At 37.8% G+C, this 12,500-nt stretch overlaps 1 protein-coding gene across 5 annotated transcripts in view; it reads right to left on the reverse strand.

Moving 5' to 3' along the window:
• LOC135210105 (vascular endothelial growth factor receptor kdr-like) overlaps window positions 1–12,500 on the reverse strand; it is a 90,303-nt gene that overhangs the window by 76,295 nt on the left and 1,508 nt on the right. For 3 of the 5 annotated variants that reach the window (XM_064242912.1, XM_064242911.1, XM_064242913.1), the window contains exons 2-8: window positions 10,037–10,225; window positions 8,904–9,025; window positions 8,466–8,628; window positions 7,550–7,801; window positions 6,770–6,994; window positions 6,106–6,406; window positions 4,159–4,316 (exon numbers count right to left, since the gene is read on the reverse strand). In XM_064242912.1, coding sequence (XP_064098982.1) covers window positions 4,159–4,316; window positions 6,106–6,406; window positions 6,770–6,994; window positions 7,550–7,801; window positions 8,466–8,628; window positions 8,904–9,025; window positions 10,037–10,225 — 1,410 coding nt within the window. Of the gene's footprint in view, window positions 1–19; window positions 180–769; window positions 902–1,739; window positions 1,846–1,972; window positions 2,185–2,818; window positions 2,942–3,512; window positions 3,683–4,158; window positions 4,317–6,105; window positions 6,407–6,769; window positions 6,995–7,549; window positions 7,802–8,465; window positions 8,629–8,903; window positions 9,026–10,036; window positions 10,226–12,500 lie in introns of all 5 variants that reach the window. The other 2 variants (XM_064242915.1, XM_064242914.1) reach the window with 2 other exon arrangements.

Raw genomic sequence — 12,500 nt, forward strand, 5'->3', positions numbered from 1 at the left:
TTCCAAGGCTTCTACTTACACATATTCATTATCGGGCTGAATATGTCGGAGGAAGACCTAGGTGAGCGTGTGCCTGATGACATAGGAAGATATCCTGTCCTCTGGTCTGGATCAACTGTTGTGATTTCAGTAAGCATCTGAAGATCATGGTTCGTTTTTCCTGTCCCATGTACACCGTCCTGAGTAATAATATTGATTATTATGTTGTACAAGTTGTGAAAATCTGTATTAACAATGGCCCAAGCAATTATTATTGCCTTGGTTTTACTGCACTTCATCAAATGCTTACCTGTCACTTAGGCCGGAAAAGACAAAAACAGCAAGGAATCATCAGTAGATCTCACATCTCCTAGAATACCAACCGCTAAAACAACGTATTTTTTACCCACCTAATTAGAATTTTGAGAATATGCACTGAACTCACATAACCCTTTTACGTGGAGGCAATTAAGGTATGGTTGGAACAGCTGAAATAATTTGCCTTTTTTCCACTACCATAAAATGTCTTTTTAAACTTTTCACATTTTTCTTCTGAGTCTGTCAGGAGAAACAAAACAGACAAAGAGAAACATATCTGTTTTTTGAGTCCTTCCTAGTGATAGAGCACTGAATAACAAAAGCAATGTTTGATGCTGGTTGTAATATTAACGTAGTGACCTGGGCCTGAATTCCATTAGAGTTAGCAGCTCATAAAGTTAGACAGTTTTTAATAACATTCTGGTAGAACATGACCCAATTTACTGTTCGAATAAGGGAAATTTCAACATACCTCACATTTCGACTCTCCATCTCTGGTGATGTGCCTGGTGTCAGGTGATGCCACCATCTCCAAGTAATCTGTCTTGTGCTTGAAACGCTCCTTATTCATGTTCAGGTACTCTCCATTCTTGATGCTGAAGTACTGTGGAAGAGTATGTTTTTCATTAGCAATGTTGTGGAAGATTTCAGTAGTCTCTACATTACTATATTTGATAATAAAAATATTGTTATCAAATGTTTTAAAAGTTGGTGTACTATTAATCGTATACTTTCTTACCTGCATATCTGTCAACTATGATGTAAATAAGTAACAGAAATATTCATGTAGAAATCTATTTGAGATGTCATATTTATGTACAAAGTCTGTTAAAAGGGAAAAAGCTTTGCATAGGCAAAAATTTTACAAGTATTTTGAGCATTTCTTTCCAGTATGTGACGTCTTAGATTGGTGGAAGGGCACCAGAATACCTTCAGTTTTTTCTTGGGTTTTAGATCAAACGTGTTTTAATATACTAATTCGTGACTGTATTCTTTTGTGGAAATAACGTATATTTTGCTGTACTTATTTGTTGTTCTTTTGTGTAACTGACACAACCTTTCGTACAGTTTTCATAAAAATTTCTGTGACAGGAAAATAATAAAAGGTGTCCTATCTGGGATTTTAGTGTTCTTAACCGAAGCTTAAACTGGGAGCTGTGTTGGTATCATCAGCGCCTGGGTAAAAAATGAAGACAGATTGGGTTGATTGGTCTGTTGTTATGCGAGGGGCTTCAGAATGGTCGACACAGCTTTTATGCTGATGCATGAAGCGACTTGGACAATTTGGGAAATTTTGCCAATGGGTCATTGTTGACAGTGTGGTTAGAGATAATTTCGTCAGTAGCGTTATACATTAAAATCAATATTTTTAGAAAACAAATCAAACCACGGCATGAAGGCATTATGGAGAAAGATACAGAGTTTTAGTTCTCAGTCCTCACCTGAGTAGTCTCAGACATCAGCAACTTGCTGAGTTTGTCGGCCAAATATCGAAAGGAAGGCCGATCTTGAGGGGCGCTCTCCCAGCATTGGCACATGACTTTGTATCTGTAAAAAATAATAATGAATAAAGATCACAGCTTTTCTGATTCACTGGAATATTGAAGCAGAGATTATCGCTTTTAATAGTACGCAGCAAAACAATCACCATACCATCATTCGAACTTGTGCTTACAGGTCATTGTTTGCGTATTCAGGTTTCTCCATTCGGTACCCATCTTGTAGACTCAGTAAGAATGTGCGGTCAATTTTGACCCCTGGATATGGAGTAGACCCCAAACTGAAGAGTTCCCATAAAGTCACTCCAAAAGACCAGACGTCGCTCTGGATGGAAAACATCTTGTCACGGATGGCTTCAATTGACATCCACTTCACTGGCAAGAGATCCTGTGTGAAGAAATATTGCATGACAGAATGAATAGACCATTTTTAGTGTCTAAGAAATGTGATTTTTAGTCTCTTAAGAAATGTGAGCTGTCTCTCTCCGTAATAGGGAGGAAATTTGAGACGACAGTATGTTGTTTGTAAATAAATTGCTGAAACGTATTATTACCTAGACTAGATCCTGTGCTACTTTTAAATAGGACTCATTGGTGTAAGGAGGTAAATTACAGAAGGAAAGGGGTCATTGTTTTTCACAAGAAGTGCAATGGAAGTGATGGCATATAATGAGCAGATAATTAGATTCTTATAAGTAGATCTCAATCTAGATTATTAGCACACTGACGGACTGTTGGTAATGCACATTTAATCAATTAACTTCTGAACAGGAGACCACTGGTTGGTAGATCAGTGATTTATCTGATTAGCAGGTAATTGATCAAGTGGTCATACTTGTATTGGATTATCATTAATAGTTCAACCATTAATGCCCTATAAACGACTGATCAGTATATTATATCAATATAGATCACTCTTCAATATAATATCACAGAAGCAGTAGACTGCCACTTTTTAGATCACTTATGTACAGGCTACTGATAAATACATCACTTGTCAGTTCAGTTGTCATAGAACTTACATTGGTTTGTTTAAGGTATATGTCGTCTTTATAGATGTCTCTTGAGAGGCCAAAGTCGCTGATCTTCACAACATTGGCCTCAGCCAGAAGCAGGTTTCTTGCTGCTAAATCTCCATGTAAAACCTAACAGAGTGAATAAAGGGTCAACAGTGGATTATCAGAAGTTATTAGGTACATGAAGGCATAACAAAAAAGTGAATAGTTATACAGAGCACACATTATCTAAAGTATCATACTATGTGAGATGACTAGCATTACAAAAAACGTGTGAATTCAGTGGCATATTTCGGTGTGACTGATACAATGTCATAGAAATTACAATAAGGTCTGCTCCAGGTCCATTTTGTCTGCGAAGGAGATAAGTTTAGTGGAAGTGAGTTAAATAAAACCCTCTAAGGCCCTTGGGATCCAAACCCACTTGCACCTCTGGACAGTAAAGAAAATGGCCAAAGCAATAATCCTTAACTAAGACATCAGCTGGCTGTTTAATACTGAAAACTTCAGGTAATCTCTCACCTATAATCTCCATCAGGTCACTTGCCTGTCGTTTATCCCAAATGCTGAAGGGTGAAACTTTACCCATCGAGTTGCATGGGGCTGCTACCCGAGAAGTTGAAAAGACAGCTTAAAAACGAAACAACCTTGAGGAGAGGAAATAAAAAGGAAAACCGATAACACCTAAGCTTAACCCTACCTTTCTGCGGGTCAAATAGTCCATGCCCTCAGCCACTTGCCAAGCCCAACAAATAAGGTCGACAGTCGTGAAAGATGACGTCACTCCGGGAATTGTGCTCTTACAATAGTTTCCCTGGGAGTCGAGCACTTTTAACGACTGCTCCTTCTTGGTTTGGTCTTCTGATCCTGCTATGTGTAAAAATAGGGTGATAAAGGTTTTCTTTTTTATGTTTAGTTAAGAGACCAAATGAGAATGGTTGACTATATCAAGTTTGTTTATTGCCAGAAAGTAATAATGGATTAACTATTCTAAAGTAAAAATTGATTAACCGCTCTAAAGATAAACAGTAGCAGCACTCCTTTGTAAATCAAGCAAGTTAAATGGTTCAGGAGAAGTATAAAATGGCAGAGAATCCCTCAGTACTGATCCAGCTTGTTACAGTTTGAGTAAACAGTATGGGATTGTGGTGTCCAGTGTTCACGTCCTGTATCCGGTGTTTATGTCCTAATACTTATGTTAAAAAAATATATTTGCTAACAGAAAAGCCATTGCAATCTATCTGTCAGATGCACGCATGCAAGAGCATGTATATGAATCTGTACATATGAAAGCAGTTCCCAGTGAATAAGAATAATCTTCATTTCTATGCAACCCAATTGATTACCTTCTTCGGGTGCTGCTGTGCTCTCCACAGCTGGAACCGTCTGGTAGGAAGGATTCTGTACCATCTTCATTTTGCTGGGCAGGGAATTCCCAAGTCGAAAGATCCTGGGAGAACTTGCCTGGCATTGTCTATCCCTCATGTCCTCATTGGGGGGTTTTCTGCCAATATAATTGTGCAGAGGTAATAATCACTAATATTGTCTTAACCACTGATAACAGAGAAGTGATCAAAGATGTTCTCAGAATCAATTAATAAAAGATATTGGTTATTTTTTATAATCACTACGTTTAAAAACATGGAATGTGAATATTATGAGAGTAAAATTATTGAAAAAAATCATATTGATTTTTATTATCAAATATGTTATTCAGAGATATGGGGAAACTTACTGAAGTTGTACCTTTTATTGAATTCATGTTGGAAGGAATTTCTCCAAGCTGGTGTTGCTTTGTTAATTTAACTAGAGAATTCATATCCTTTGGGTTCATATTTTGATGTATAATTGCTTTTCCATTACTTAGAGAAAAGAATTGATTTACATTCATATTTGAATTATAATTGTTTACATCAGGTTGGTCTCTGTAATTTTTAATTCAAGGTCTTAAAACATAAAAAAATCCCTGTAATTTATAAAATGTAGCCCTGAACAAGTGTTATATTCGGTGGTGCATGGCTAGATACAAAGTCATTGAGTAACACTGGCTGGGGTTGTTACTGGAAAGTATTAAGTTAGTTCATGAAGAACTTTTTAGAATAACCATGGTTCTTATGACCTTATCAATTGGAAGAGATGTATTGATCTACCAAGAACGCTGATGACTCTGACAGTTAGGACTGTTCATTCTGAAGTATGAGCAGCCTCTCAAAGTATCCACAAGGACAAAAGTGGAAGGTATACTATGTCTTGTGTGAAAGCTTTACAAGATAAGATGTTTGAAGTAAGAAAAAATTCACTTGCTTTGGCTAAAGGTAGGGCTACTATGCAAAGAGGTACCTGGCAGGATCATAGGATTGTCTCTCAACAATACCAGATTGCCACTGAAGAAGCTTTCGCTGAGAAAAGAAATGTTAAAGTAGTAGTATTAGCACAATTATTTTTAGTAAGAATGTTGTGCATGCAAAAGTTGTGAGAAATTAGCCAACAAGCCAAAAAGATGAAATTTCAGCCGCAACGGATCACACCACAAAATAAATACGTCTGCTGTATGGATAAGGCCACTTTTGAATTTGAGGAAAGAAAAAATAGCTTTGGCCACGAGAGTGTGTACAGCTTTTGAGGTAATTATAGCAGTCATAAACATAATCGCTTCAAACACTTTGTAATGTCATGGTCAGAATAATTAGAGTACGAGTTGAAAACAAGAAAGTCTCTTTAACCATTTATCAGTGAAGTACCATGAGACAGGACATTGAAAAGTATGGCTTTATTCAACTTTGAACCGGGGTTTACAAATAAAGGAACTGGAACTGCTTCGGTGGAATTGGTCACTGCCCATGGAAGTGAATCAAAAGTCCCAAACATAAATTCCATTCCTGCTATGATTCATGGGCCTTTTCCAGTTGAATTTCCTTCCTCCTGCCTTCACAGCTTAGCAACCTCTCAGCATCTTCAGGAACTAGTGCTGCACCAGAATTCTCAGTATCCAAGCAAAATACAGTACAATACTGTAGTCTTACCTACAACCTGATATTGGCAATTTCAGCACATATTAAAATAATATATAATTTATTCTTCATTTCAGCTTTGTGGCTGTGGTGTAACTGGCCACACTTAATGTGGCTGGTTCAGTTCACATAGATTCCTCTTTTCTGCACTTTGAGGAAATTCGTAACCAACTATAGTTAGCAACTTGCAGCTATTCACAAGTAAATTTGTAAGTTTACAAAATGTCTAGATAGTGGCAATGAGGAAAAGTTGCTCAAATGAAGGAATGGTAGATTACTTACGAGGATGAGAAGAGAACTTTAGGGGATGCTGGGGACTCCAATAAAATCTCACATGGCCTTGTACTGGTATACATGGTGGGTGAAGCTGTCTGGACAGACTGAGGGTCACTGGAAGATTTGACTAATTCTGGAGATTTGAGAATGGGCGAGAATGGGGAAATGCTGTCTTTACCATCTCTTCCACTAAAGTTGACCAAATCAGTGATGGGGTCGATGACGTCCTCAAAATTAACCCGATGACAGTGAAGGAATGGGAGAAGGCTGCCATATCGGCAGAACTCAACAAGAATCCATAGCTCTCCTGATATCAGAATAGAAAGTGATGTAGTAGATTATTAGTGGACAAAAAATATTGATCTAGCCTAATCTTATAAGGTGATTTCTTATGCTTGCTCAAAGAAAACATTGTCTAGTATTTCTTTCGAGACAATAAAATTTTGTTGCAAGTTTAATCCTCTAATTTATCACATTCTTCAGATGTATTTATTAATAACAGACAACTTATTCTCTTTATGAAAACTAAGTAGGTCTTGCGGAATCCTGGACTTTCTACTGCAGCTCTTAATTAGAGGACAAATTCTCTAAAATTCTATTCAGTTACCAATACTCATTTCGCCATATAATTTTGTAGGTGCAGGTAAATTCATCTTCATGTAAGTCTTACCTTTGCCCACATTATCAGTGTAAGCACCCATAAGATTGACAATGTTAAGATGCTTTCCGATGTGAATCATAATTTTCAGTTCTTGGGTCAGTGCAGTGATCTGGGTATTATCTGCTTGCATCTTGCACATTTTGAGTGCAACAGCTGTTTTTGGTATCCCAGGCTCCAGGTTCGATACTGTGGCTTTGACTACACGGCCAAAGGCGCCGGCTCCAAGTTGCTGGCCTATTGAGATCACACACACAGAGAACAGGAATAGATTAATTCAATAAATACCAGTAAAATGAGAAATCTTTTGTTATCTAAGAAAAATATTAAAATTAATGTAAACCAGTGTAGATTGTTTATGCATTGATTTACAACAGTATATGAACATATTCACATATACGTACACTCATGTGGGGGGAAGGTCTCAGTAACTTGCAGAAAGTCAGTCATGCAAATTACAAGTGAACTTGCTTTGAATTGTTCCAGAGAGAAAAGTTGCTGGAATCCACTGACAGCATGAAGGTAAGAATAATTCAGATGGATACAAGTACCTTTCATTGAAGGTATAATTTCGTGAATATGTAATTGGAATAAAATCAAAAATTGAAACTAGAAGAAAAATATGGACTGGGATGAAAATAACTCAGTACATCGCTCTGTATTTGCCTATATGTATTAGAAAACCTTAAGCGGCCACAGGATCAGTTTGTTTCATCGTATCGTATTTTCCTTTACTCTACTGTTGGCCTCATTCCACCACAGATGCAAATGAAGTCAAGTATACTGACTCACCCAATTGTATTCGGTCCCTAGAAACTTCCCATTTGTGGTCATAAGGAAGGAGCTCGGCTTGTCCGTCAGCTGTGCAGTTTGGGTTCAGTTCATTGGGCCGTCCTTTCTGGAAGAGGAAAGCCAGATTCTTTTCTGTCTCTCGTCTCTTTAGGAAATCTCGTCTCACTTTTCGTAACAACACGAGAACTACCACCATGAGGAAGGGTACAACGATACCTATGGTAACTTGAAGGGTTTTGCTGGATACTTCCCCTACAAAATACCAAAGGAGAGTGATTAAGTATATTTCTGACACACATCAGGATCAAACCCCACCTTTCAAGTGAAAGGCCAAGGTACTGCCAATTGATCCACACAAGTCAAAAGAAGCTGGTACCTAGGTACTTTTGTAACAGGTTTTTTCCTGAGCAGGATACCACCTAACATACCAGCGAATTTCACCCAACTTCCTGACCCACCAGTGAACCAACTGTTAGATTTCATTTGAATAACCCCTTCAGCATAAATGTGATGGAACTAATCAACGCATGAACATATGTTTCACATTAATAAAATTCGGACTCATGTTGTGATCGAACTCCCATCTTTCAAAGGAAAGGCCAGGCAGTACCAAGTGGGTAGAATTCGCTGGAATGTTTGGCGGCAGCGTGCCCTGCCCAGGAAAGTCCTAGGGTACAGAAATATTTGGGTTTCAGCCTTTTTGACGACTTGTATGTATTAATTGGTAGCCCCTGGCCTTTCATTTGAGAGACTAAGGTTTGATCCCAAAGTAAGTTAAAAAATTATTTCTGTGAAAACACATGTCCGTTGTGTTGGACTAGTTTCTATGCTTAATATGGGAGAGGCGAGAGAGAGAGGAGAGGCCGAGAATAGAGAGCGGAATGAGAGAGAGAGAGAGAGAGAGAGAGAGACTTACCTTGTTGCACATGTAGAGTGAGAGATCCTCTTACAGATCTGCCCCACCTTTCAGTCTCGCATACATAATGTCCCGTGTGGATTGTGGGATCTAGGTGGGGGATCGTCATGGTCTGGCTGTTCTCCCTGAATTCACTGAAATTACTGGGAAGAGGCTGACCATCCTGTTGAGAATTTGAATCACTTGGGTAAACTTTTCATCTGGTTTGTTTCGTCTACTACAATGACAACAACAATGAAACTGTAGTCATCCACAAGAGGGAAAAAATAAGTTTTTCATTGTTAGAAAAGCTTAATAAACTTGTAATACCCTCCTCTAACAAAACATGCATGAAAAATAAACTGAGTATTACAAATTCCAGTTACATTCACACTAGCATATACAGTATGAGTGACTGAGAGCAGAGTTCAGGGTTGAAGAATACATAACAAAACAAACTTTTGTCCAGGTGATGTCTTTGGGAGGTGGGTCGAAGTAGGAACAATCGAAAGTGAAAGCATCTCCGACCATCGCATCTTTCTTGTCGCCTTTTAGCAGCATGTTTCTTCTTTCCTTGAGAACTACAAAGATACAATATTCTTATAATATGGAACAGGTGGGCAAACACAAGGTACTATCGTGCATAAAAGTCCGCTCCCTTAGCCATCCAGAGAGTAAACGTGAATCCGTGACGATGAAACACCGAAGCAGTTGAACAAGTAACTCATGGAAGACCCAACAGATGTCGCCCCGTAATAGCATATGGGAACAGGAAGGAGGAGTGGGAAGCAGGTATGTTTCTTGACTTCCTGAGTACTTTTATTCTCAAATATATATTTTGCATATTTTCTAAACAGCACATCTTTCATTCAAACCCAGTATCGAACACAACAGAAACTTTACGATCACTTTCTTAACAATATTAGAATATGGAGACTTTCCTCTCAGCTGAAGAAAAAATACCTGCTTCCCACTCCTCCTTCCTGTTCCCATGTGCAATTACTGCACATCATCTGTTGGGTCTTCCATTAGTTACTTGTTCAACTGCTTTGGTGTTTCATAGTCTCGGATTCGCGTTCACTCTCTGGATGGCTAAGGGATCGGACTTTATGTGCCATAGTACTTTTGTACTAAGTGTACCAAGTAAGTTATATCACTTGGAAATTGCTGCTTTTGTGGAACAGTGATTGTTGCTAAATCAAAGAGAACATCAAGTGTTCCCTGTTTGTTCTCGATAAAACAGTTAAACACAAAAGAAAATATTCTAAAATGATTTGATGTTCGGTCGCCTGTATCAAAGAGGAAGGAGTGTGTTGCATGCTATGTATCTGTACTACAAGGGGAGGACATGAAAGAGAGGATCTGATTTTTATTAGGGCTAGTTTAACCATTATCCCGTGTACAGCAAAATCAATTGGGATCATTGATATGATCGCACTACGGGTATTATGACCCTCGGTTAAATGGTTTTGATGAAAGTGAAGGAAAAATGAAAAGGACAATTGCCACATTAGTATTACAGCAGCGTAATGATTGCAATTGACTGCACAGTGTACAAGGTAAACCAACAGTTATTTATGGATTACTCTCACCATCGAGATAAATGAATCTCTTTTTCTCATAAAGTCTGTTAGCAAAGAATATCATTTTCTTTGGAAATATTTCGGCCAGGACTCCAATGCAATCGTATCTCCCCTGATGACTTCTGCTGGCGTTTGCAACGTCAAAGGTACTAATATGGTCATGAGGAGACGAATCAAATGTACCAATTTCTTTTCCTTCTGTAAACAGAATAATCTGGCAACATTATCTTAGTCATAAATAAATATATAATCAATAATGGAAAATTATTTCAAGTTATAAAATTGGCTGCATGGAAAAAATTTAAGATTAGTTAAGTATGGTAAGCTATTTTCCTTTGGCGTAATGTAATTCTAATGGGTCATTACATAGACATAGATTCCACTCTACAGAAATATCAGACAATGACAACAATCCAGTCTTGATCCATCAAGCTACACGTAACATTTAGGCCAAGGCAGTCTCTCTTCTTATCCTGGAATCATACACACACACACACACACGCACGCAATAGGAAAAAAAATCTTTGTTCTTAAAAGACTGAGCCCACCACATTTTCTCCAACGGGCGATCAAATACTATAGAGAATCCCACTGTCGGAAATTTAGCAAACCCCAGAAACAAATGCGTAATATTTCCCGTAAACTCTCCCTCAGGACTTCTTTAGCCCTCCTCGTTATTAATTTAGCAACTTGTAAAAAAAAAGAAGCAGAATTATAGAAAACTAGAAGAAACAAAGTAGGGAAGGTGATAAAGAAGTGAAATATAGAATGGGAAGCAACCCACACCCTTACTTGAGAAAAATCGAGTCAAGATGAGGTTATCCTCATCATGAAAGCCAGGATAAATATTTTAGATATAAAGGCAAGCTCGAAAGGAAAGTACATAGATGAAGTTTATGCTCTGTAAAAAGCACGATACGGGGTATTTTTTTGACGTGTAAAAGAATTGGATGAATTCAAAAGCCAGGAATTATCTCTTGGTATATCAAAGATACCCTGGCACATTTGTTATATGAGAAGGACATAGTCTGCGTGACAATTATCATTCTTTCCGTTTATGTACTATTAATATAACACCCTTCATTAAAAATAATATTCTTATGTTTATGCACAATCACTGCCTCCTTTAATATTAAGTAAGCATGTCATAGTAATGATGATATTTCACCATTTTGGCAATACTGTTGCATCCGGGACGCATATTCACCATGTTATGGTTCGGCCAGACGAGTGAGAACGGGTGGGTGCCCGCTCACAATTTTATGGGTAATTCAAACAAAGCAGCACATATCGCACCATGCCCATATGCCCTGTGTGCATTTACATTTATTGTGGTATTTATTGCGTATTATTTACTATACTAAATATTGTGCATATATTTGGTATATTATGCGATATTAATACCTACAAATCATATTCATTTATTGTGTACTCATTTCTTATTTATTATAAAAAATCATATTTATTATGTATTATTTATTGTGTTTATTTTTCTTATTCATTATGCTAAATACTGTGCATATATTTAGTATATTATATGATGAAAATACATTCAAACAATCAGAATTTATTTATTGTTTATTTATGCCTTATTTATTATACTAAAATATGTTTATTTATTATGATTTTATTTCTTATTTATGATGCTAAATATAGTGAAAAACATTTCTTATTTATTATGCTAAGTTACAGTGCATAACTAAAGCTGAGAGAAAGGATGGTGCTGTATGTCACAAAGACTATATAGTCTGGCTTTTACGATGTAGCTAATAAATTATGTTCTCAAACTATGTATCAGTGACTACCATATAAGACAACCCATACTGAAAGCCACACACACACACACACACGCACCAAATTAGGAAAAGTGTACACAGACAGACCATCCGACAGAATTTCTGACTCGTGCACAGTAAGGAATTCCCAATTTCGAAAACTCTCTGCTTATATAAGAACTGTTCTAAGTTTACTGGATGCCTTAATGGCCACTTCCATGTGATTTAGCATTGGCCACGTTTTGCGCAACGTATGATGATAAACTTCGTGGCCGTTCCAACTTGCGGTTTGCTATACTGCTTGGTCGCTGCCCTTTTGCAAGAGGGGTTGGGCCTCTTGGATTCTGTGGCCCTCTTCTTGATATGGAGGTTGGCTGGCACCGAATTTTACCTCTGGCAGCTCTGGTGTTACAGGTGCCACTCCCAAGTTAAATGGTAGACTCTTAGCTGTTTTGTTTTCACTTCTCACTTGGTTTAAGCGTATGACAGCTGTTCTGATGTCTGCCGCTGTTTCACCGTTGCTGTACTTCTCTGATACATTTTGGAATGCAGCAACTAACTCGCTGTCGTCTGTCTGCACACTGCTGCGGATCTTCATGAGGATTATCGTTCTCTTAAGTCAACAGCTTTTCCTGTGCTAGGTGAGAGCCCTGTGCGCTGCCCTGTTGTTCTCAAGCATTTGGAAAAGTGGAGTCACT

This window comes from Macrobrachium nipponense, chromosome 39 (assembly GCF_015104395.2).
Source record: "Macrobrachium nipponense isolate FS-2020 chromosome 39, ASM1510439v2, whole genome shotgun sequence".
NCBI lineage: Eukaryota > Metazoa > Arthropoda > Malacostraca > Decapoda > Palaemonidae > Macrobrachium > Macrobrachium nipponense.